A 24,546-nucleotide genomic window follows, 5' to 3' on the forward strand; every position below is an offset into this window, starting at 1 on the left:
CCTCTCACAGCAGTGTGGGAGCAGACACGGGGCTGGGAGAGCTTGCGACACCCTAGGCTAATTCCCACCTCAGACCCCACCCCGATGTTACCTAATCAGGTGGACATTTTCTTAGGAAACAGGTGACAACTTGACTTGGGTTGGGGCTTTTATTTTTTAGACACAGTTTCACTCTGTTGCCAGGCTGGAGTGCAGTGGCGCCATCCTGGCTCACTGCAACCTCGGCATCCCGGATTCGAACTATTCTCGTGCCTCAGCCTTCCAAGCAGCTAGGACTACAGGTACGCCACCATGCCCGGCTTTTGTGTGTGTGTGTATTTTTGTATTTTTTTTTTTTTTTTTTTAGTAGAGATGGTGTTTCATTATGTTGGCCAGGCTGGTCTTGAACTCCTAACCTCATGTGATCCACCCACCGGGGCCTTCCAAAGTGCCAGGATTACAGGCATGAGCCACTGCGCCTGGCCTGGGGCTTTTTTTTTTTTTTTTTTTTTTTTTTTAATGAAGTCTCTCTGTTGCCCAGGCTGAGTGCAGTGGTGCGGTCTTGGCTCACTGCAACCTCCGCCTCACAAGTTCAATAGATTCTCCTGCCTCAGCACTCCAAGAAGCTGGGATTACAGGCACCTGCCACCAAGCCCAGCAAATTTTTTGTATTTTTAGTAAAGATGGGGTTTCACCATGTTGGCCAGGCTGGTCTAGCACTCCTGACCTCCTGATCACCAGCCTCAGCCTCCCAAAGTGCTGGGATTACAGGCTTGAACCACCTCACCCAGCCACCTGGGGCTATATTTAAAGAAGCGCTCAAGGGAGCAGAAGCTCACCCTCTGAGGACCACATGGAGATCTGGGAACCGACCTCCAGGTCATGCCTCTTGACACCTGCCCGCTCCTATCTGTGCCTCACTGGGCCCTGGTTTTTAGAGCCATGTGGGTGCCTGACACACTCGGCCACAGAACATGGGAAGGGCTCTAGGCCAACAGTCCCGGCATCACTCGAATCTGCTCTGGCCAGCTCCTGCCCTAAACCCTCCTGCTCACTTCCAGCTGTGGAGGCAGCCCAGAGGGTGCCTGGCTCCTTGGCTCCCCACTCCGACAGGCCCTCTCAGTGTGACCTAAATCCTTGCCAAGCTTGGCAGCCCTCTGCCGGCGCCCAGATGGCCCCTGGCCTTGGTGACAGTGAGGCCCAGCACTCCTCGGCCTCCAGCCTTCCCAGAACCCCTTGCCTAACATCCTGTGTGGTAATCATGCCTGTTGGGCTCACTCAGTCCTGCCGGCCACTGCCAAGTTCCCTCTGTTAGTTCCAGACACTCCCACCTCTAATGGAACCATCAGAAAATAAAAAGCTGCAGTACATTTTCTCTCTCAGGTCAGAATCTCCTCCCAGCACTTTGGGAGGCCAAGGTGGGAGGATCATTTGGGCCCAGGAGTTCGAGACCAGTCTGGGCAACAAAGTGAGACCCCGTCTCTACAAAAAGTTTAAAAATTAGGCAGGCATGGTGGCCAATGTCTGTGATCCCAGCTACTCAGGAGGCTGAGGCAGGAGATCACTTGAGCCTGGGAGGCAGAGGTTGCAGTGAGCTGTGATAGCGCCACTGCACTCCAGCCTGGATAACAGAGGGAGACCGAGTCTCAAAAAAAAAAAAAAAAGTGGACAGCTGTTTGGGGAGCAGGGTAAGGGCCATATACTGCCTGATAATGGTGGGGGGGGGGGTGGGCAGGAAGGTGACTGAGTGATCTGAAACGCAGCTGATCCCATTATCTAAGTGAGATACCACCTCTCACCCTACAGAGAAGCCCTGATTCCATTTGCTTTCTTAGCAATGTCTCAGCAAACGTCCTCCATTTGCCACACGGGTCCAAGCTTCCTCTTACTAAGCACCCACGTGCCAGACAACCCCGGAGGCAGGTACTCCCATCGTCCCCACTGTACAGATGAAGAAACTGAACTCAAGGTCACACAAGTGATAAGGGGCGGCAGAGATCTGAAGCTGTGCGCTGAGGCGTGGCAGGCGTGTGCGCTCCGACCCCTAAATCCCTACTGTCGATATTAAAGACGTTTAAGGACCGAGTCGCTCCTTCTACAGACTGGGAAAAGCCAGACCTGGGGAGTCCCAGAGCGGGTGCCAGATCGTGGGGGAGCAGCCAGCACCCCAGACCCCCTTCACGACACAAAACGTCCCTCGGCCACTTCTGGGGCCCGCGCGCGTCTCGGACGCAGCAGGACAGCTCTAGGATGCACGGAGACCCCCCGGGCCAGAGGGAAAACCCGGGGCAGAGGCCCCGGGCGGGCGCACTGCTTCGCCCCGGAAGCTCCGAGGCCCCGCCCTGGCGGCCGCCAGCGGGGGCGTGGCCTCGCCTGCGCCCCCGCCCCGCCCCCGCCGCGCGCCCCCGGCCGGGGCCTCGGGTCCGCTACTAGCGAGGCCGCGGAGGCCTGAGGCGTGGGGCGGGGTGGTGGCCGGGCCCGCCTTGGCGTCGCGCCCTCCCCTGCTGTAGCCGCGGGCTCCGCGGGTGGTATCGAAGCGTCGTGAGGCGCGTAGCGGCGTGACGCGCGCACCTGTCCGGGTGAGGGCCCTGCGGAAGAGGAGGCGCGGCCTGGGGCACAGGGAAGCCCCCGGGAGCGGGCCCGGCCTTCAGCGCTGCCCCGGCCGCGTCCCGGAGGAGCGGCCTGCGCCGCCGCGCGAGAGGAAGTAAGCGCCCCCCGCTGCCGCCCCCGCCCCGGCGCCTCCAACCCGCGCTGCCTCCGGGCCCTAGACCGCGCGAATCCCCCGGGCCTGGCGGCTTCGGGGCTGCTCAGGGCGGCCAGGCTCCCTCCAGGGTCGCTCCGAGGGGCTGAGCGGCGGCCGAGCGGCCGTTTCCCTGGGCTTCCTGACACTGAGTTCCAGGACAGGGGGAACTCCGTGCTTTCCCCCGGACCTGCTTAATCCTTGGCATTGATTGGCCCTCGGGTTTCACACAGCGTGTCCTGTACCCGGATCCAGTGAACGGTTTTCCAGAGGCAGACTTCTCTGGGTCTCTGAAAATCAGCTCACCCAACCTTGAATGCTTAGCCAGAAGTGAGAACTTCTGGAAAAATCCTTGCCCACTCCCCGTGCACCCCCAACAGCCCCTTAGCTCATGAAATTAGCAGATGAGGGAAAACTGGTGTCAAATGGGCGTATTTTTTATTTTTTCACTTTAATAAAAGATAGGGTCTTGCTTGGTTGCCCAGGCTGGAGTGCAGTGGCACAAACACGGCTCCCTGAGGCCTCCACCTCTTGGGCTCAGGCAATCCTCCTGCCTCAGCCTCCTGAGTAGCTGGGACCACAGGCGTGCACCACCACACCTGTGGCTAATTTTTGAACCTTTTGTAGAGACAGAGGTCCGACTGCTGGCCTCTTTAACTCCTGGGCTCAAACAGTATCCTGCTTAACCCTTCCAAAGTGCTGGGATTCTAGGTGTGAAGCACCACGCCCAGCCAGCGTATTTTAAATTATGTATCATATCCCTTTAATTTTTCATCATTATGATTGGAAGGCCATGATAAGCTGTCTGAGTTATTCCTTGGCATTTTTTCTGTGGTGGATGGTTAGTTGGTTTTAACAGCAGTTCAAGAAGCTAGCAAGAATGCCTTCATTCGTGACGCCAATGGCTTAATAATAGAAGCTAGCATTTCCGGCTGGGCCCAGTGGCTCACACCTGTAATCTCAGCACTTTGGGACGCCAAGGCAGATGGATCACTTGAGGAGTGGAGTTCAAGACCAGCCTGGCCAACCTGGTGAAACCCTGTCTTTACTACAAATACAAAAATTAGCTTGGTGGTAGCAGACACCTGTAATCCCAGCTGCTGGGGAGGCTGAGGCAGGAAAATTGCTTGAACCATCCTGCACCCGCTGCAGAGATTGCAGTGAGCCGAGATCATGCCCCTACACTGCAGCCTGGGAGACAAAGCTAGACTCCATCTCAAAAAAAAAAAAAAAAAAGCTCGGATTTCTTGGGTGCTTACTGTATACCAGGCATTGCTCTCAGCACCTTACATGGCTCCTATCAATTTGTTTTCCCATTCTGTGGTTGGGGTACAGAGAGGTTAAATAACTTGTCTGAAGTCACACAGTTACTGAGTAGCAGAGATTTGAATCCAGAATAATTCTCGTGGAGCCAGTTCTCCAGAAACTAGCCCTTGAAGGTTTTCAAGGTTTCAGCAAAGCAACTGAGGCTTACACATGTCTTCATGATGTCAGAAGGAAGAACTGTGAAAGGCAAAGTGGACCCAAGAGGCCGAGGCCAGTTAGTTAGAGCAGTTGGTGTTCAGAGCAGCTTGACTTCATGGAGCAGAGAAATAGCCTATCTGGTTTGAACCACTGTTTGGTATCTATACTAATACAGTGTTTTAAATTTCGCCATTCAGGAATGTAGTCACGTTTTATAGGAAGGTTAGATCTAGAACCAGACTGCCTGTTTTCAAATCCTGTCACCTCTAGCTCCTTGACCTTTGGTAAGTTACTGGACTTCTCTCTCTCTCTTTTTTTTTTTTTTTTCTTTTTTGAGGTAGAGTCTTGCTCTGTCGCCCCGGCTAGAGTGCAGTGGTGTGATCTCAGCTCACTGCAACCTTTGTCTCCTGGGTTCAAGCGATTCTCCTCCCTCAGCCTCCTGAATAGCTGGGATTACAGGCGCATGACACCATGCCTGGCTAATATTTGTATTGTTAGTAGAGACGAGGTTTCGCCATATTGGCCAGGCTGGTTTTGAACTCCTGACCTCCAGTGACCCTCCTGCCTTGACTTTTCAAAGTGCTGGGATTATAGGTGTGAGCCACCGCACCTGGCCACGTTATTTGACTTCTTTTTGCTTTAGTTTCCTCTCTACTCACTACTAAAATGGAGATAATCATAGTACCTACTTCTTAGGGTTGTGGCAAGATTTAAATGGTCTGACGCATGTCATACTCACAGCCTAGCATTTGGCATATCGTTAAATACTTCATAAACAGCTCTTTTATTATTAAAAGTGTTGTTTCAAGTAGTAAGCTGCTGCTAATGTGTGCTGTGTCGCTTTGCTTGAAGTCACCATTAGAGATGTGTTCCTTTGTGCCATCTTTCAAATGCAGAAATGACAGTGGTCCTGTGCAAATGGGATTTATTTGTTCATTCGGCAGATATTTATAGAGCGCCTTCTGTATGCCAGGCCTTGTTTTGGATACTGGAGGTACTGCGGAGAAAAAAGCAAACAAAAGTCCCTGTTCTCATTGGCACACACGGCCTTGGGGAAAGGAATGGCAGACAATAGGCAAAACGAATGTAATGATCATGCAGTGTATTAGAAAGCAATGTGCTATGGAGAGAAATAAAGCAGGGGAGGAGGATGGGGTGGGCGGTTTACAATTTTAGAGTGGTCTGAGTAAGCCTCACTGAGAAGATGACATTTTAGCAAAGAACTGAAGTTAGTGAGGGAGTAAACCACGTGGACGTGGTGGGGAACATGGGGGAGTCGGCCGGCGGAGAGAAGTGCAAAGGCCCTGGGGCAGAAGGCTGGGCAGCCAGAACCTAGACCTACAGGATGGTAAGAGAAGCGCTCAAAGACTTAAAGGGTGGAAGGCCAGAATGTATAGACTCTGCAGATGTCTGCACAGAGGAATGACATGATCTGGCATAAAAAAGGTCACTGACTGCTTCATTGAGGCTTAACCATAGAGGGTCGGGAGATACAGGAGGCCAATTAGGAAGTTCCCACGGTAATCCAGACAGATGACAGTGGCTGGCACCAGAGTGGCATGGTGGAAGGTGGTGAGAAGCAGTTGGATTCTAGATACTTTTATTTTTTCTTGAGACGGAGTCTTGCTCTGTCACCAGGCTGGAGTGCAGTGGCGCAATCTCGGCTCACTGCATCATCTGCCTCCTGGATTCAAGCGATTCTTCCACCTCAGCCTCCTGAGTAGCTGGGACCACAGGCGCTTGCCACCATGCCCAGCTAATTTTTTTGTATTTTAAGTAGAGACGGGGTTTCACCATGTTGGCCAGGATGGTCTCTATCTCTTGACTTCGTGACCCACCCACCTTGGCCTCCTAAAGTGCTGGGATTACAGGTGTGCACCACCGCACCCAGCCAGATTCCAGATAATTTGAAGATAGAAACTACAGGATTTGCTGACAGATCAGATGACCCCAAGGTTCCTGGGTCTGAACACCTGGAAGGGTAGAGTTGCCGCTTACTGAAAATGGGGAAAATTACATTGGAAGCAGGTTGGGAGATAAAGCAGTTCAATTTTGTACCTATTAAATCTGGCAAACACGCCGCTAATGCTCTGAGTAGCAGTTGATTGATGAGTCTGGAGTTTAGGAGAAGTTTGGGCTGTAAACAGAGACTTGGGCAGAGAGGCAGTTGTGTGCTGTAATGTCTACCAGAGGACTTTGTGAGGGGTAGGGAACCTAATTCATAGTCTAGGCCAATAAATGTGGTATAAATAGTCCCACGTTGGCCAACTTCAATAGAATGTCTTTACCTCATAGATGCAGTGGAGATAAATAATATCAAGAGCATAGATATTAGTGAAATGTAGTCAGATGATTAGAAAGTAATGAGTTTTGAGTATTTATTACCTTTTTAATATAATTTATTTAGTGATTTTTTTTATTTTTGAGACAGAGTCTTGCCCTGTCACCCAAGCTAGAGTACAATCTCGGCTCACTGCAACCTCCGCCTCCTGGGTTCAAGCGATTCTCTGCCTCAGCCTCCCAAGTAGCTGGGAGTACAGGCATCTGTCACCATACCCAGCTGATTTTTGTATTTTTAGTAAAACGGGGTTTCTCCATGTTGCCCAGGCTGGTCTTGAACTCCTGGGCTAGAGTAGTCTTCCCGTCTCGGTCTCCCAGAGTGCTGGGATTACAGGCATGAGCCACCGTGCCTGGCTATTTAATTATACATTTATATAACTTTTTAATAATGGCCATGTTAAACAACTGGCTTGAAAATTCCTAGAAATTTAGTAGTCGATTCTTGCGTACAGATATGAGGTGGCTCCAGCACATCCCTGGTTATAGCCACCCAGGACAGGTGCCTAAAGATGGAAATGAGGATTCTCTGAGATAGAGGAACAAGGACCCCAGAGCCTGATCTGGAAGCTTTTGTCCCCATTCTGGCCCTGAGGGCAGTGAATGCAGATCAGAGGTCATTGACAGCAGGCTTGATTTTTATCTACGTTGATGGGTTCGGCATGAATGGACCAGAACAGGCAGACTGCAAAAACAAACAGACAAAAAACTTGGGTTGGCTATTGTGAAAAGATGAGGCACATCACCTTGTGCTTTAGTTTAAAATGATCTTTAGTTTGAACTTTTGTTTTACTCCCACATGTTCTTTTAAAAAAATTCCAAACTCATGGGTCATGGTTTGAAGAAAATTTCCCTTCCTCCCGCCTGGCGCACAGAAGGTAACGTCAAAGGCCTGGAAAGGGAACAGGGCAGCAGCAGACATTGACCTTTACCTCCCAGCTCCTCTCTCCCACCCCTTGTCTGCTGGGCACTGAGGATTAGAACTGTATCCTCCTGTGGTTTACCAAAAAACGCTCTGTGGCTGGAGCTTCAGCACAGGCTGGTTCTGTGTGTGCCCAGTCTGGTCAGGGACAGCTGCATGCCTCTTCCGCTTGGGTGAAAACAAAGGCCGGAACCTGAATTCTGATCCAAACCCCCTGGCTGGCCAAGCCAGTGTCCCCACCTTCTGGGATGTTAGCAGAGCCCTTTAACTGGTAAGTCTCTCCCAGGATGACCATTAGGAGCCTCTCAGGATTAGAGTTAGAGACAGTGAAGGGTGCCCAGGACTGGGCCTGTGTGCCCACAGCCAGCCCTGGCTCCAAGATGAGCCGTCAGAAGAACGTCTTTTCCACCTACCTACAGGATGCCTCCGCAGCACCTTGTTTTGTAGTGAGTGTATTTCTGGCAAGTATCTTAAATAAGAATTGTAAATGAAATTGCATCCTCCACACACGTTAAGTCATAGCTTCAAAGAGCTTTGTCTTAACTGCTGAATGACGCACAGTTATCAGCTCTTGGCTTCATATTTTAGTTCTCTGTTTCCCTGCATGGCTGCCGAGGTCAAGGCTCTTTTGCCTTATAGAAATGTGGAGGGCAGCTCCCGGAAAATAGGGTACAGATCTTCTTTTCTCAGAAAACAGGACTTAGGGACACTGAAAGATCACACAGATCCTTTATCTCACCCTCCCATTTCCTAGAAGAGAAAACTGAGGCCCAGCCAGGCTAAATGACTTGCTCAAGGTTATGTAGTTGTTTAGAGGCAGGGCCTTGACAAGAGGCACCATACGTTCCAGTTCCCAATCTGATGCCCCTCTTACAACTACTCAAACTTTCACTAAAGATTTTCTCACTGATTATCCATTTTTTAAAAAGAAGTGATTTGTAGTTGGATAAGCCTTTGAAGGGCTACTTTCAGGCTCTTTGGCTAACTTCAAGTATGTAATTTTCGAAGATTTATTTTACAGCCCATTCCTCTCAGAGCAGGCAAGGAGGCAGAGGGGAGAAGTGCTTCAGAAAAAAACCTTCTGAAGCAGAGCCTTGCAGCTGAGGGGGAGGAGTGAGCCCAGGAAATGTGTTGGAGCTGTCTGCGCCTCTGCCCCAGAGGCTGGGGTCCCCCATCCTGACTTTGACTTAACTGGGCTTCTCTGGGCCTGCTTATTTCTTTGTCAGGGCAGCAGGGAGGATGACCGAGCCAGCCTTCCCCTTGCTGCTTCCAGACTAGCCGGGGTAAGCTAGGAAACAGGGTGTTCTTCAGTGCTGTCTGCAGGGCCTGACTCTGTAGCCCCAGGAGAGGAGGGAGGTTCAGTGTTTTTCCTGACAGCAATGGTATTATGCCACCCTTGGGGGCCAGGAGGGCACTTTGCATTTGATTAGCTTAATTAATTAACATTTGTACAGCAGTTTTGTCACGTGTATCATCTCAATTAATCCCCCACTCCCCCCCAGTTGATGGTACTTGCCCTGTTTTATAGATGAAGAAGTGTGGGCCCTAAGGCTCTAATCATCTACCTGCTGTTACAGAAAGGAGTTCAATCATGGCTCACTGCAGCCTGGACCTCTTGGGCTCAAGTGATCCTCAGCCTCCCTAGCAGCTGAGACTACAGATGTGCCACCACGCCCAGCTAATTTTTAAAAATTTTTTGTAGAAATAGGGGTCTCACTATGTTGCCCAGGCTGGTCTGGAACTCCTGGGCTCAAGTGATCCTCCTGCCTCCCAGAGTGCCGGGATTATAGGCGTGAGCCACTGTGCCTGACCTGATTAGCTGATTTAATTAGATCATGAAGCTAGGCAGTGATCTTGACCCAGGTCCTTGGACCCAAATACCATATTCTTCTGCTTGACTAAGGAGGCTGTTTAGTGTCGTGACTGAGAGCCCAGACTTTGTGGCTTGACAGTTTCCTTCACCTCCCAGTTTCCTTGTCTGTAGAATGAGACTTCTCACAGAACCCCCTCCAGGAGACTGTTGTGAGGAACGATTGGGACGGTGCATTTAAGTCATTGTACACGCTAACTACTTGGTAAACATAGGTATTATTAATGGACTCAGGAACAACCAGTTTTTACAGGGGGATGGGCAAATGAAACCATTTGAGAGTGTTTCAAAATACAGTGTTAGGCCCTCCCCTGCACCTACTGAATCGGAATGTCTTTGTCTTGGGAAAGGGAGCAGGAGGTGAGGCATGCATGTTTATTCTGATGCCCTCCTTTGATGAGAATCATTGCTGTGAAACTCTTTGCTCTAGTATTAACTGCTTAGTATTCCAGAGTCTTGCTACTCAAAGTGTGCTCTTGGACCAGCTGTCAGCACCTCAGGTACCTCTCCTTCTGCATCAGAATCTGCCTTTTAAAAAGATCCTCGGGAAATTCAAATGCTCATTAAAGTTTAAGAAACACTGTTAAGGTTAAAAAACATTAAAAAAAAAAAATGTACCACTCACACTCATTTAGAAAAGAGTTGTTCTCTGGTTGTTTTGCAACCACAGAGTAAGCAACCATGTTGTAATACCCAATATCTTGGATTTGTTTATAGGAGTGCTGGGAACATAAGTAACAGATAAGGGAGGTCAGCCTGAGAACTGGGGACCCACAACAGAACTGGTCAATGAGGACTGTGGCAAACCTGAGTCAGAACAGGATTAAACAGAAGGCCAGGAGTCACTTCAGGCCAGGTGGCCATCTGTCACAGCTGCCTGCAGTCTTCTGGGGTGGGGGCAGGGGTGCCGGCTCTTGGGGCTCCCCCACCTGCCCATGCCAGCACTCTGGGGGCTTAGCTCCTCCCTTTGTACCAGGCACGTCCAGAGCGCTGGCTACCAGGATCTGATCAGCAGCTCTGAAGCGCAGCCTGCCAGCTGGCGGCTCCTCCTTCTCCAGGCTGTTCTCTGGGCTTCAGATTTCTTGCTGCCTCTCTCCCGCACTGACCTTGCAGCTTCTCCTTCCCTCCAGACAGGGGCGAGATTGCCAGTTTAGGAAAAAACGCTTTAAGGGCCAAGGACAGGGACTGGAAAGCAGGAGGAAAAAGCAGAATGGTCCTGTGGTCCGTGTGTGTTTTTAGGGGTGAGTGCAGATACATACAGGGAGCATGGGAGAGGAAGGTTCGGGAGCCACTCTGGCCCCGATCCTCTAGTTAAAGCTCCAGTAATGGACGCACCATGTGTCCTGTAGACACTGGCTCAGACACTGTTGTTGGAGCCTCATCTTGGGTTGGTCACTCACTAGGACCCTCTCGGAGATGGATCTCAAGAGAGATGAGGACAAGGCAAAGGGGGGTGGTGGGAGGAGGGGGTCTGATGTCAGGGTCAAGAGGCAGATTTGTCCCTTCTGTATAGGGATGGTGGAGATGTCGTTGGGCCGGTTCTATGGGACCTTTGTAAGTTATCTCTTTAAACCTCAGTTTCCCCATTTGTATTACCAGATTACAGCTTTCTAAAGTTGCCAAAGATTTTGTTAATCCTTTACCTGGTAAAATGCCTGACATATAGCCTGTGCTAATCAGCCATCTCAGTTCCTTCTTCACTGCTCCCACCTGCAGGCCAGGCCCCATTTCCACCATAGATTTTCCACTAGTTCCAATGGGCATGCTGGCCATGGTTACTTTCCCCCTCACTTCCTTCTTCCCTTCTCTCCAACACTGGCCTTGGTTGGAGGAAGCATTCAGCACGTAAAGCCCTACAACCTTTGTTAGAACAGAAGGCCAGAAAAAACAAATGCTTGGTGCATTTGTGACCCACCCTAGGCCTCTACCTCTCATGCACGTCAGCTCCTTCAGTTTAGGCTGAACACTAGCTCAGGTGGTTTGCTTCCCTGGGGAGGTTGTAGCCTGCAGTGGCTGCACAGTGTCAGTCCCAGTTCCCCTGCGTTCTTACCCTGGGACCATCATTGACCCGAGCCTCAGCTTTTCCATTTGCAGAATGAGAAAACTAACAGAACCCACCCCTTGTGGTTCTTTCTGGGATTGTCTGGATTCAGTGAGCTCTAATGGACGTAAATACTTAGTGCCAGCACTAAGTGTTAGCTATTATCACTCTTCCAGAATGACACCTACCACTTGGTGCTTAATAGGTGGTAGGCATAGGCCTAAGTGCATTATAAGCATGAACTCCTTTTATCCTTATAACAACTCTGTGGTGTAAGTACCACTGTTACCCCCATTTCAGATGAGAAAACCGACGTACAGCCAGATTAAATAATTGTGCAGTTACTAAGGCGTTGTACTGGGATTCAAACTCAGGCAGTCAGTCTGGAGTCCATGTTTTCTGTCACTATGCTACAGCAGTTATTAGTCAGCATTTTGTAGTCGGAGCCCAGTAGACATGGAGAAGAGGAAAGTGAGAGGTGAGAGGAGGTGGTTCTATCCTCTTGCCGTTGCAGCTGTCACCTGAGGACCTGCAGCTATTCCTAGGCTGGGGCTGCCCTGCTTGTCCAGGTGACCTGTGCTCCTGGAGGAGACCGGCCTTGGTCATCAAATGGACATCTCCACTCCCAGGCCTGTGGCCCTCCCTGGCGGCCTTTGCCACTTTCCCACGCTTCTGGTAGCAAAGTGGTTCACCTCTAGCATGTGGCCTCTAACTTTCCCAGGCAGAGTCCCCGTCTACAGGGCAGGCTCCCTACTCACTGACTTCCTGGCACAGAAGCCTGGCTGCCAGAAGGGAGGGACAAGCTGTGGGCCTCTAACATATTCTTAAGGAACACGTGGTGGTGGTTTCTTGCCAGGCAGGAAATGTTTGCTTCACATCACGGCCACCTGAACCATGTCTGATTCTTCCTTGTTCCTCATCTGTCTCTCTCTGCTCCCCAGGCACCCAGGCATGTGGAAGATGCTCACAGTGGCAATGTGTGTGGCCCTTCTGGGCTGCCTGCAGGCCCAGGAGCTCCAGGGACATGTCTCCATCATCCTGCTGGGAGCAACTGGGGACCTGGCTAAGAAGTACTTGTGGCAGGGACTGTTCCAGCTGTACCTGGATGAAGCGGGGAGGGGCCACAGTTTTAGCTTCCATGGAGCTGCTCTGACAGCCCCTAAGCAGGGCCAAGAGCTCATGGCCAAGGCTCTGGAATCCCTCTCCTGCCCCAAGGACATGGAACCCAGTCACTGTGCAGAGTACAAGGATCAGTTCCTGCAGCTGAGCGGGTACCACCAGCTGAAGACGGCAGAGGACTATCAGGCCCTGAACAAGGACATTGAGGCACAGCTCCAGCCCAAGGGCCTCCGGGAGGCTGGCAGGATCTTCTACTTCTCAGTGCCGCCCTTCGCCTATACAGACATTGCCCGTAACATCAACAGCAGCTGCCGGCCAGGCCCAGGCGCCTGGCTGCGGGTTGTCCTTGAGAAACCCTTTGGCCATGACCACCTCTCAGCCCAGCAGTTGGCCACAGAACTCGGGAGTTTTTTCCAGGAGGAGGAGATGTACCGGGTGGACCATTACTTGGGCAAGCAGGTGAGCATCAGCACGGAGCCTGCCAGGGTTAGAGTAGGAGCTGGGTGGTGGCAGACCCCAGCAACAAGACCACCTACTCATTGTGGAGCTGGGCCCCAGGGCACTGTGAACTCAGAGCTCCCATGGTCTCCTGAAAGTGGGCAGGAGGTGAGGGGTCGAAGGAAAGACAGCAGCAGGCAGGACTGTTGGGTCCCTGTCCATGTGTCTGGCCTCTTTTGTCCTTTGGGCTCTAGCTTCTCACATGTGCCCTGCATCCTCTGTAGAGGTGGCCCAGGGACTCCAGTGTCTGGATCTGGCTTCCTGTTGGGTGTGCTGTGGGACTTAGAATGAGCTTTCTTCTCCTGCACTCATCTACCTTTTTTTTCTTTTTTTTTTTTTTTTTCTTGAGACAGAGTCTTTGTCACCCAGGTTGGAGTGCAGTGGCATGATCTTGGCTCACTGCAACCTCTACCTCCTGGGTCCAGTGATTCTCCCACCCCAGCCTCCCTAGTAGCCTTCCAAGTAACAGGCACACACCAGCATGCCTGGCTAATTTTTTGCATTTTTAGTAGAGACGGGGTTTCACCATATTGCTCAGGCTGGTCTCGAATTCCGGACCTCAAGTGATCTGCCCACTTTGGCTTCCTAAAGAGCTGGGATTACAGGAGTGAGGCACCACACCTGGCCTCATCTACCTCTTTTCAAAATCTTTTTCTTCCTGAGTTCTGTGTTGAGCCAGAAGGTCAGCAATCAGAGCTTAAACCAGGGAGCAGTGGGACCCTAAGCCCAGGCCCTGGGGAGGAACATGGGGTAACCTCCTGTGTGACACATGTCAGTCACTCAAAATGCCTTGGAGGCCCTTAGGGGCATCCTGTCCCAGGAACCCCAGCAGAGAGCACAGCAGCCCTGTGTTCTGGTACTGAGCCCAGGCGGTGCGGGTGGGCACAGGCGGCTGTTGAGAACAGAGACATGGTTTCTATCACATCCTGTCTGGAGTTGCCCATAGCCGGATTCCCAAATAGTGGTCCTCAGACCTAGGCCATTCCTGGGGAGGTTTTCACTTGTTAATGGCAAGATGAGAAGAAAAACTGAATGTGCTCAATTTGAAGCTTTTCTTGCTACATTCTTGGTGTTAAACCTATATTTATTAAAAAGTGGTTATACTAAAAGATACGTGATTTTGAATATTCTTTTTCTTGGCAAAATACAAATCTGGTAACCCTTTGGAGGTAACTTGCAAATTTTTGGAGGCTTTACTGGCCCATGAGACCCTGAAGTCCAGAACGATTGCTCAGAGGGCATCTTCTGGTCTAAGAAGGGAATAGAGCGGGCAGAGCCCTTCCTGGGGCCCAGAGTTCCTCCTTCATCGTGAGAGGACCCTGCAGCACACCATCTTCCTCCCAACAGGCTGTGGCACAGATCCTGCCTTTCCGAGACCAGAACCGCAAGGCTTTGGACGGCCTCTGGAACCAGCACCACGTGGAGCGGGTGGAGATCATCATGAAGGAGACCGTGGATGCCAAAGGTGTGTGAGTGGCCCTGCCCGCTGTCTGCAGTAGGCCTTGGGCACTTCTTAGAGGGAGGTTTTCTGTGGGTGTATGGTCTCCCTTCAAGCCTCCCGTGTGCCCTGCTCTGAGCTGGACTAAACCCCAGGGTGCTGGCTGGCAAAGCCCAAGTAGCCATTGCTGCCCGTGGAGAGCATATAGTCCAGAGAAGTAGGCCTGGCACAGACTCCCGAAACCACTGGCACACAGCAGAGGCTGGAGTTCCCCCAAGTTCCCAAGTATGTAGAGACTGGGAGCTGTGTGAGGGCTTCTCTGACTGTGGTGCTTGCAGCTGTGGTGCCCCTATCTGGGCACTGCCCCTCGGGTCCCCCTCAGCTCCTGACCCCTCTCTCGTGTAAGTTCTCAGCTCCATGGCCCTCTAGGAAGGCTTTCTGAGCCCTGTAGGCCCACTCCTCTCACCCTTACGGTGCCGCACTCCTCCCTCCCCTGCCCTGCATGATGATGCCCTTGCCTTGTCCTTGTCCATCCTGTCTCTCCTGCCAGCCTGTAGGCTCCAGGAGGGCACCTCCTCTCTGGCACCTGCCACACACCTCAGATGCACCCAGGAGGCGGGGGGCCTGCATCAGGCCCACCTCTGCCTTCAGCTGGGTGGCATGTCACTCCTTGCAGCTGTGAGATGAGCACGTCCTGTCAACGAGGACAGCTAATGTCCCTTTGGGACCTGGCATTCGTGATGGTAGCAAAGTTTTGGAGCATTGACTGTGAATATGTAAAGCCCTGGCTCTTGCCCAGTAATGATGACAGCTAATGTTTACTGTGTTCCCGTTCCCCCAGCCGCCAGGTGAGGTGTGCGCCGTTATTAGCCTCCTTCCAGATGAGGATGGTGGCGAGTCCACAGCCCATGGTGGAAGGTGGTGGAGCCTGATTCTGGGGGCAACAGTCTGGCCCCAGCACCCGGACCTGGCGCTGCCGCCTGGTGCTGCCAGCTCTGCGTCAGTGGCCAGCTCATCCCCGTGGCCACTTTCTGCAGCTGCAGTGGGAGCACCCGAGGCCACTGTTCCCCCCCAGCCCCCGCAGTGCATGCCGCCACAGGGCAGGGCCCAGAGCCCTGGACCCGGGGTGGGCCAGGAGGTTTCTCCTCTTTTTCTCTCTACCTTGCTCTTTCTCTGGGCCATTGTCTTGTTCTTTTTTTTCCCCTTTGATTTCTCTCTTCAGCTGTTTCTCCATTCCTCTCTGAATGTGTATTTAGTGCCAGAAGCTCTCTGAGGGGCTGAGATGCCAGTGAGGTACCAAACTCAGCTTCTCAGATACGTCTCCCTAATACTGCTCAGATTCTTGGGTGCTTGGATTCTCATCACTCGCGCTGGTAGGACAGACGCCAAAATGGAGCCAGCCAGGCTCAGTGGTGCACCCGTAGTCCCAGCTACTCGGGGGCAGAGGCAAGAGGATCATTTGAGCTCAGGAATTGGACACCAGCCTGGGCAGCATAGTGAGACCCCATCTCTGAAAAAGAAAACAATATGGGTGACGGGTGTTGTAGGTAGGCAGCGCGGTAGGGGGACGACATGGGGGATGGGCAGGAGGCCAAGCAGGACTTCCCCAGCCAAGCCTTGAAGGACATTGCTGGGCTCTAAAAGGTACTAGGTTTCTCTACTCCAGAACCCACAGCAGAAAAGAGGCCCTGCCCCCTGCAGTGAGCCTTCGTGGGTCTCAGGGAATTGTCCTCCAGCCCTTGCAAGTTTCCCCTCCCTGTCCTCAGCCAGGGCTCCGGCCGTGGGTTTCCTCCCGCACCTGTGTGTGTGTGATATCCTGGCAGGCATGTGTGGTGGGCCTATCCCTGCTTTGTCTTCAGAGAAGTGAGCTGCACCTGGTGCAGAGAGCATGGAGCAGAATGGGAGGGGCCCCTGCCCCTGCTGCAGCCTACAGGCTAGCACCTGCACCTCTCCTCCTGGACTTGGCCCCATCCCCAGCGAGGCTGGGATACCAGGACTCCTCCCCTCTCCCCTTTCTGGCAACTCCTTCCTATCCCCACCCTGGGCTGGGGAAGAGCTGTGATGTCTGGAGTTTATCTGTTGGTGCTTTGCCTCTTAGTTTTTCCAACCTTCCTACCTTGTTTCCTTCTTGGTATCTAGTGTCATATGTGGGTTCTTTGCAGGTCCTGTGGAGCCAGGGACCAGGCAGATTTCAGGCCTGATTACCCTAGCAAAGGTACTTTCGGATTTTGGAGAAAGAAAAACAGTAGACAAGACAGAAAGACAGGCGGAGCTCTGGGCAGGTCTGTCTGCCGAGATGGTCTGAGGATGTTGAGTTTGAACGTCCTCAATACAACAGCCTGGGCTGGCTATCCTCAGGGCCCAGGAGGGAGAGGCACCCGGGGCCCTGTTGTCACTAAAGCAGGCCCAGCCTTGCCTGCCAAGGGGGGCTCTAAGGGAGGGTCCGATGCTCCTAAGCTCCAGAGTGCAAGGCCTTTCATTCAGCTGGGCCCTGCACTTTCAGCCCAGGGGCAAAGGGGCCTCAGCACAGGACAGGCAGTGGGGGATCCACTAGTCCTGGGGGCTTGCAGCCTGTCATGCTGAGGCCTGAGTGGGGCTGGTTCAGTTCATGCTCCTTGTCAGAGGTGGCCAGGACTGCAGCTGTCCTGGAGTTTGGGCCTCAATGGCTTGTTTACCTGCCATTTACAGACAGAGGCCTGAGACAGCTGGTAGCAGGGAGGGACTGCCTGCTGCTGCACCCAGCCCCCAGCAAGAGGGCCTTGGACACAAGGTGCTTTGGCAACAGAATGAGCTCGCTTGCTCTCTCTCTGTCTCTCTCAATTTTGTGTGCCTGCGTGCCAGAGGACACATTCTGTCTGCATCCCAAGAAGGTGGCCTGGTGCAGCCCCACTGGCCCCAGCACTGCTCTGTGCTGTCCCCTCTGGGTCCTGCTTTGGAGCCAGCCCCTCAGAGGCCCCCTGCCTGTGGTTCAGGCTGGAGAGAGGGGACAGGCACCGCCAACCTGCAGTGTACCTTAGCAACGCCAGGATCCTGGTACCCAGCACAGCAGGGCCTCGGCTGCCACTGTGCCTTGGGTGAAGATGGGAAACAGGCAGGAGGAAATGCTGTCTCCTGCTGGACTTTGGTGGGTTAGCAGGTGAGTGCCGCTGCAGTGGGGCTCAGCGTGGGCAGAACTTTTCCAAGGCCAGATTCAGAGCCCCACAGTCTGACTGCTAAGCAGAGGGGCAAAGTTCAGGGCAGACCATTCTCCTCAACTCCCTGCCCCATGTACACCACAGGCCATTCTCCCTCACTCCCCCACCCTGTGCTCTGCCCCTGCCAGAAGTTCTGGTAGATCCCAGCTGCCCCCCACCTCTGCAGTTGTGCAACCCTAGCTGACTCCTAGGCAGGAGTGACACCTGCATAACCCAAGCCAGCACCCTGAGTACTGGGAAGGGAGGGGCTGCAAGCCAGGCCTGGGAAATAGAGTGTTCCTTGTCCAGAGCTGCTGCAGGGCCCAGGAAAGGGACTTCTGAGCTGCAAGGTCGTTTGGATGTCTTCCCCACCCCCATCACACACATCTAAGTGGGTGGAAGTGGCTTCCCCAGCTCCCTCCCCTCCCTTTCCCTCCATCCTCCATGCTGGGTGAGTGTTGTTTTTTTTTTTAATGCTGCAGCCTCTGGCCCAGAGGACTTTGCTGCAGAGTCAAGTCTGCTGCACAGGCCGGAGGGGGTAGGGAGGAGGAAAGGAAGAAGCGATCTGGTGCTCAGCTCCCATACAGCCTGACCTGGGGTACTTCTCCCATTCATCCAGTCTCTGAGCCCCTGAGAGTATGAGTACCCAGGGTACCCTGACTGGCGTCTCTTGAAGCAGCATGAACCATAGAAGGAGAGTCACTGCACCATCTTCATCCCAGAGACGACCCTGGCTGGCCCTCATCATGGCGTCACGAGGGGCTCTGCAGACAGGCAGGCCCATGTGATTAATGGGCCATGTTCAGCTGTCTGGGTCAGCTGCCTTTTCTGTCAGGAGTGCTGGAATCAGAACCAAGGTCTCTCTCCGGCACCTCAGAGCCCAAGCTTCTAACCACTGAGCTCCATAGCCTCCCAATCTGGCCAGGCCCTCAGTAGCTGGCCTCCCTGCTGGCACGCACTCAGGGCCAGGCTCTCTGTTACCCTGGCTTCCCTCTGTATAGAAGGCCTGTTGTTGTTTTAGAAGGCAGGAGGCAGATAAGGATGTCACTGCTGGGAGGGAGGGTCGCTGTCCTGACATGGGGAGAGGAGCCTGATGCGTGCCCATCTCTGAGGGCTGGAGTGACCATTCAGTGCCTCTCACCGAGGGACCAGGGCAGCCAGGGTCCTTCCAGGCACACACCAGCTGTCCTGCCTTCCAGCTTGGTGTGCCAGAAGGGGCCGGGAGCTCGCTCAGCAGGGCCAGTTCCCCTTCCCACCTCATCTGCAGAGCTGTCTGCAAGGTGAGCCCAGGGCAGCTGCTGGACCTCCTGTCCAGAGAGAGCACCAGCCAGCACACTGTACTCTCCTTGGCCCTCACCTCTTTTTATTTTTAGTAATCCCAGAAGGTGTCGATAGGGATTGCAGTTGGCTCGTAGTTGTTTGTCTTTCTCTTTTTTAATCTATTTTTTGTTAGGAAAACCTGGATTTCCCACAATGTGGAAGCAATAAGGAAGGGGCTTCTGGTCCCAATTCTGAAGGCTGTGACCTTCAGCACACCTCTGTGCAATGCCGATAGCCCCAATACCTCTCTCTTGGTAGTTTTAAGGATTAAATCAGATAATGCACACGGAAATACCTTACAAATGGAAGTGTTGTTCTTCTTCCAAGTTTGCAAGGAGAGGTAGTGGCAGTGATCTTGCAGTGTGTCTGAGTTCCACATGACTTATATTGGATTATTATGTAAATCCTGTAATTAATCTATCATACTCTTTTATGTCCATTCTTTATGTAATATTTCTCTCTCACATATACACACTCAGTTGTATATGTATTTAAATCTCTATGTATTAGCAGTATGCATAATATATACCTTTTAATATTTATATTTATGTTCAGTTCTGTGCATGCCACAGAATACGTGTTATAAACTCTGTTAGTAAGCTTTCTGGTTGTTTATAGCTTTTTGCTGTTTTAGAATTATTATCTTAGAGATGAGTCTTGCTGTGTTGCCCAGGCTGGTCTTGAACACCTGGTCTCAAGTGATCCTCTCTCACCTTGACCTCACAAGTAGCTGAGACTACAGGTGTGTGCCACCTCCTCCGGCTTCTGTTTTAGATAATACTTTGGGAGCCTTTAAAAAAATTGAGGTACAATGCACATACCACAAAATTTATACTTTTAAAATATAAAATTAAGTGGTTTTTAGTATATTCACAAAGTTATGCAACCACTATCTAATTTGAGAACATTTATGAGCATTTTAAAAAACATCTTCCCTTTAGTAAACTTCTGCAGAGGGATGACTGGGCCGAAGGGGAAGAAATGCTTCCTGGCTGTTACTCCCTCTTCTGAACTGAGCAGCACAGCTGGTGGGCGCTGCCATGGCCCCCCCGCTTTGTTGCCCTGTGACCTTGGCGAGCTCTGGACCTGCACAGGTGGGAGCCAGGTTTACAGGAGGTCTTTCCTCCCAGTGTCTAACTTCGTTGTGCTTTTCTCTATCCTTTTCATATACTAATGGGTTTCGGCCTTCAACTTTCAACCCAGGAAAACACACATACTAGGAGCCAATATAGATCATTTTTAGGAGAAATCAGTCCACCATAACTGGCAGTAACTAGGAAAGATCAGCACCAGGAGGAGGGCCAGCCCCTCACTTCCTGTCCTTGCACTCAGCTGCATGGCCTCTTCCCAGGGAGGTGCCAGGCCACCATCCGGTCACTGCAGTAAACCCTCAAGAGACAGAGCTAACCAGGAGAGGAGCAACATCCATAAATCTGCAGGCCTGTGTTAAACACAGGCGCACCCCCTGAAGCTTGAAATTAAGGAATAAAGGAAGCTCTCTTTTACCCATCAGGTAGTAAACCCAGGGAATGCATTCTCTCTGAGAATTGAGACAGGATAAAAATAGGAAAGGGGCCACTTAGGGACTCGCTAAATTAATGAATAGTAAGCAGATAATAGGGCTTTTAGGGACTCTGCTGTGTTCCTTCATCAAAAATTCATCTGTTTTTAAAGCTTTAACTATGCTCTTTACATATAAATCTACTATAATTCATTGATTGGAAGGCATATTTTTCATATTTGGACATCTCTGAAGTTGGGATTATCCTTAATAGTGGAACTGGAAGCCCTTTTCTTTCTTAGTGGTTATAAAACAGCGATGCTTCCACCACTGATGGCATTTCAGGTTTTATGAAACCCAGTTTATCTGCAATGTCCATTGTCTCTCCAGGCCTTCATTTATACCTCCAGCCGCATTTAAGATAGTTTCATGGGGTGTCGCACCATCACTTCAGATTCAGCAGATTTAGAATTCAAACCATCACTGCATTTTTCTTATGAAATACCAACCTCCTTTTCTAAGTTCTTTATGCCAAATGGGAACAGTGCTCTCTGAGTGCCCAGGCTGGTCGTCCCTCTCTTTCAGCGTCTATCATAAGAAAAATCCCAACCAATATTTATTCAGTGTTTCCTGTGTGCTAGCCACTGTTCAAAGCCCTGTTTGGATATTAACTCCTTAAGCCTCACAGCAGCCCTGCAAGGGAGGTGCAGGGATTATTGCTTTTCCACATGTGAGGTGATGTCACTTGCTGGCGATCACAGGGCTGAAAGAGGCCAGAGCTGGTATTTAAACCAGGGCAGGCTGGGCATGGTGGTTTATACCTATAATCTCAGCACCTGGGGAGGCCAAGACGGGTAGAACACTTGAGGTTAGGAGTTCAAGACCAGCCTGGCCAACAAGGAGAAACCCCATCTCCACTAAAAATACAAAAATTAGCCAGGTGTGATAGCACGTGCCTATAATCCCAGCTATTTGGGCTGCTGAGACGGGAGAATCGCTTGAACCCGGGAGGCAGAGGTTATAGTGAGCCGAGATTGTGCCACTGCACACTCCCTTGGGTGACAGGGAGACTCCCAAAAAAGTAAGGTAAAATAAACAAAAATAAAAAACCAGGGCCACCTGGCTCCAGAGACCACACTCCAGACCACATCTCTGCACCACCACCATTCACAGATCCAGCCAGTCACTAAGTAGCTTTTATTCATCTACTGTAATAACGTCTCTGCGTCTTACGGTGGCTTTGTTCCCTCCTACCTTTGTTACTTTGATTGCAGCAAAGGCTGCCTCGTTGATTCCATTACCACCAGTTCCATCCCGTTCATCTTGCAGGTCACAGACAGCTTCATCTTTCTGAAGTACCTCTTTCATGGTTCTGCTTCCCTGCTCTAAACCTTTTTTAAAAAGTCTTATTGAGCTGTAACTCACAAATCCTACAGTTTACCCAGTTGAGGTGGACAGGCCAGTGAACTTTAGTATATCCAAAGATCGTGCGTCAGTACCACAGTCGACATCAGAACATGTTCATCACCCCAAAGGAAGCCCTGTGCCCCTTAGTTGTCATCCCCTGACTTCCCCTTTCCCTCAGCTCCTGCCAACCACAGATCTGCATTCTCTCAGTGGGTTTGCCTATTCTGGATATTTCATACATCCGGGATCATACGGTGTGTGGTTTCTATCACTTAGCATCCTATGTTCAGAGTTCACCCATGCTCTAGCATGTATCAGCCCTTCATTTCCTTTTACTGCTGCATAATGCCTTACTGTATAGATCTGCCGTGATCTCCAGTCACCAGTTGGCAGGCATTTGGGTTGTCTCTACTCTTTGGCTATTATGAATAATGCTGCAGTGGGCATTCATGTACAAGCTTTTGTGTGGACCTGTGTTTTTATTTCTCTTGAGTATAAACCCAGCAGTGGAGTTGCTGGATCATGACTCTGTTTAAACTGTTTGAGGCCAAGAACTCTTATTTACTTATTTATTTTTTAATTTTTGGAGACAGGGTCTTGATCTGTCAGTCTGGCTGGAGTGCAGTGGTGCAGTCATAGCTCACTGCAGCCTCGACCTCCTGGGCTCAAGTGATCCTCCCACCTCAGCCTCCCAAGTAGCTGGGACCACAGATGCATGCTACCATGCCCAGCTAATTTTTATATTAGACGGGGTTTTGCTATGTTGCCTAGGCTGATCTCAAACTCCTGGACTCAGGAGGATCTGCCTGCCTCAGCCTCCCAAAGTGCTGGGATTACAAGTGTGAGCCACTGTGCCTGACCTCAAGAACTCTTAGAAGCTCCTTAAACTACTTAGTCTAGTTTCTAAGACCCCTTCCGTGTGTTCTCAGTTTCTGCTCTTCTGAATCACAGACCGGCTGTCAAGCTCACTGCTGTCGTTTGGCCTCTGTGTGGAGGCCTCTGCTGTCAGTCACATGCTGTTCACCCCACCTAGGATGTGGCCCACTGCAGTCAGCCCACACATATATTTCTTTGAGACCCATAGCATTTTTTTAAAATCGAAATTATTTGCACACATTTTAAAGCCTTGAGATTATACTTAATCATCTGCATTTTTACCTTCTTCCGAAAAATTGGAAGATTTGGTCACCCTGGGCCCACACTCCTGTGAGGCACCACCTGACTACAGCTGAGGCACTTAACTGTTCCTCTGAGGGACGCCAGCCTTACTCCATCCTCCTCTCTTTTGCTGGCCCCGGTAGGCATTGGAATCCCTGACCTTTGCTCTAGACCCCTCCTTCCAGAAGCTCAATAGGCATCTTCATTGTGCTGTTTCTAAAGGCCAGGGGTGCCCACGCCACTCCACCCTGTTCTTTTGTAGGGTTGAGTAGTAGGTAATTAAAAGGGAAATGTTTTGGTGGTAAGAATTGCAGGCTCTGGGGCCAACTGCCTGGATTTCAATCTCATTTTAACCTCTTTGCCAGCTATGTGACCTTGGGTAAGTTATCTAACTTCTCTGAACCTCAGTTTCCTTATATTTTAATATATTAAAATATATTAAAATAGGGGCAATAGAAGGCCTTCCTTATGTCATTATTATGAGGATAAATGGACTGATCCACAAACATTGCTGTCATCAGTATTCTCTTTTTCTGGATGTCTTCTCAACAACAGCACAAAAACTTTGAAGGCCTCAACCCTACGGAGTTGCAGGAGCCCACCCATTGTTTTCCCTGTGGAGACCACTCTTGGCATTTTGGTTGGCACAGTTGGGCTGGACTGTCCTGCTCATTTCAGACTGTCCCTGGACAGAGCTGCACCCTCAAGCTTCAGTTGCTATGTCTGGGGACAGTATGCCTTGCTATATGAGTGGCTGCTGGGTTCATATCTTGCCCCCTGACACTGGTGCTGCTGTTGGAATGGCATATCAGGCTGATTAAGGGCAGAGTGTTCCCCAGCCATGACCTGGCATGCTTGCTGTCTCGCTGGAGAGAGAGAGAGAGAGAGCACACCACCAACCCGGTCAGGACAGGCATCATGGACCTGGTGGCTGCTGGGAGGAACTGTAACACTGGGGTTCAGGGTGCCCTCAGCTCCCCTGAGAGGATGTTTCCCCAGGTTCTTGGTCTCCTGCCCTCTCAAGAATGAGAGAGGGGACGACGGCACAATGCACAGTAAATGCCAGACTCAAAAGTGTTTGTAGAAAGTGATTTATTTATTTAGGGAGAGAGAAACAGGAGGAGAGAGAAAGAAACAGCTAACTCACACTGAGTTAGAGAATCCAGAAAGATGGAATCCAGGAGAGGAAAGCAGCTTCCACACTGAGTGGAAGGGAATAGAGCGAGAGAGATGGAGTTTAGGAGGGGAAGACAGGCTTCCATGAGAGAGCGTGGAAGGGGACTCCAGAGGGGAGATCCCGGAGACAGAAAGACGGCTTCCACGAAGGGAGCGTTCGTGGAAGCGGACCCAAACATGGAGTCTGAAGGGGTGTGGAAGAAGGGGACTTTTAACCTGGAAGGAATCCCCACCTTCTCTAAGACCCCTGGCCAATGAAAGAAGTTCCTTAGAACTTCCGCTGGAGTGATTGACTCTTAGTTTCTTCCCTCGCCAGCGAAATTTAAACATAAATCGTTAAATCTCCCAGAGGGAGAGAGATGGGAGGGGACATTGCGCTAGGAAGTTCTGCCCTCAAAATCAC

General features: G+C 51.2%; 1 protein-coding gene across 3 annotated transcripts in view; it reads left to right on the forward strand.

Moving 5' to 3' along the window:
- Window positions 1-2,386: 2,386 nt before the first annotated feature.
- Window positions 2,387-24,546, forward strand: part of H6PD (hexose-6-phosphate dehydrogenase/glucose 1-dehydrogenase) — a 36,985-nt gene continuing 14,825 nt past the window's right edge. Inside the window, exons 1-3 of one of the 3 annotated variants that reach the window (XM_009000371.5) lie at window positions 2,387-2,683; window positions 12,295-12,931; window positions 14,318-14,435. In XM_009000371.5, coding sequence (XP_008998619.2) covers window positions 12,305-12,931; window positions 14,318-14,435 — 745 coding nt within the window. In that variant the 5' untranslated portion in view covers window positions 2,387-2,683; window positions 12,295-12,304. Of the gene's footprint in view, window positions 2,684-7,471; window positions 7,714-12,294; window positions 12,932-14,317; window positions 14,436-24,546 lie in introns of those variants that run through there. The other 2 variants (XM_035307629.3, XM_002750250.6) reach the window with 2 other exon arrangements.

This window comes from Callithrix jacchus, chromosome 7, assembly GCF_049354715.1.
Source record: "Callithrix jacchus isolate 240 chromosome 7, calJac240_pri, whole genome shotgun sequence".
Taxonomy (NCBI): Eukaryota; Metazoa; Chordata; class Mammalia; order Primates; family Cebidae; genus Callithrix; species Callithrix jacchus.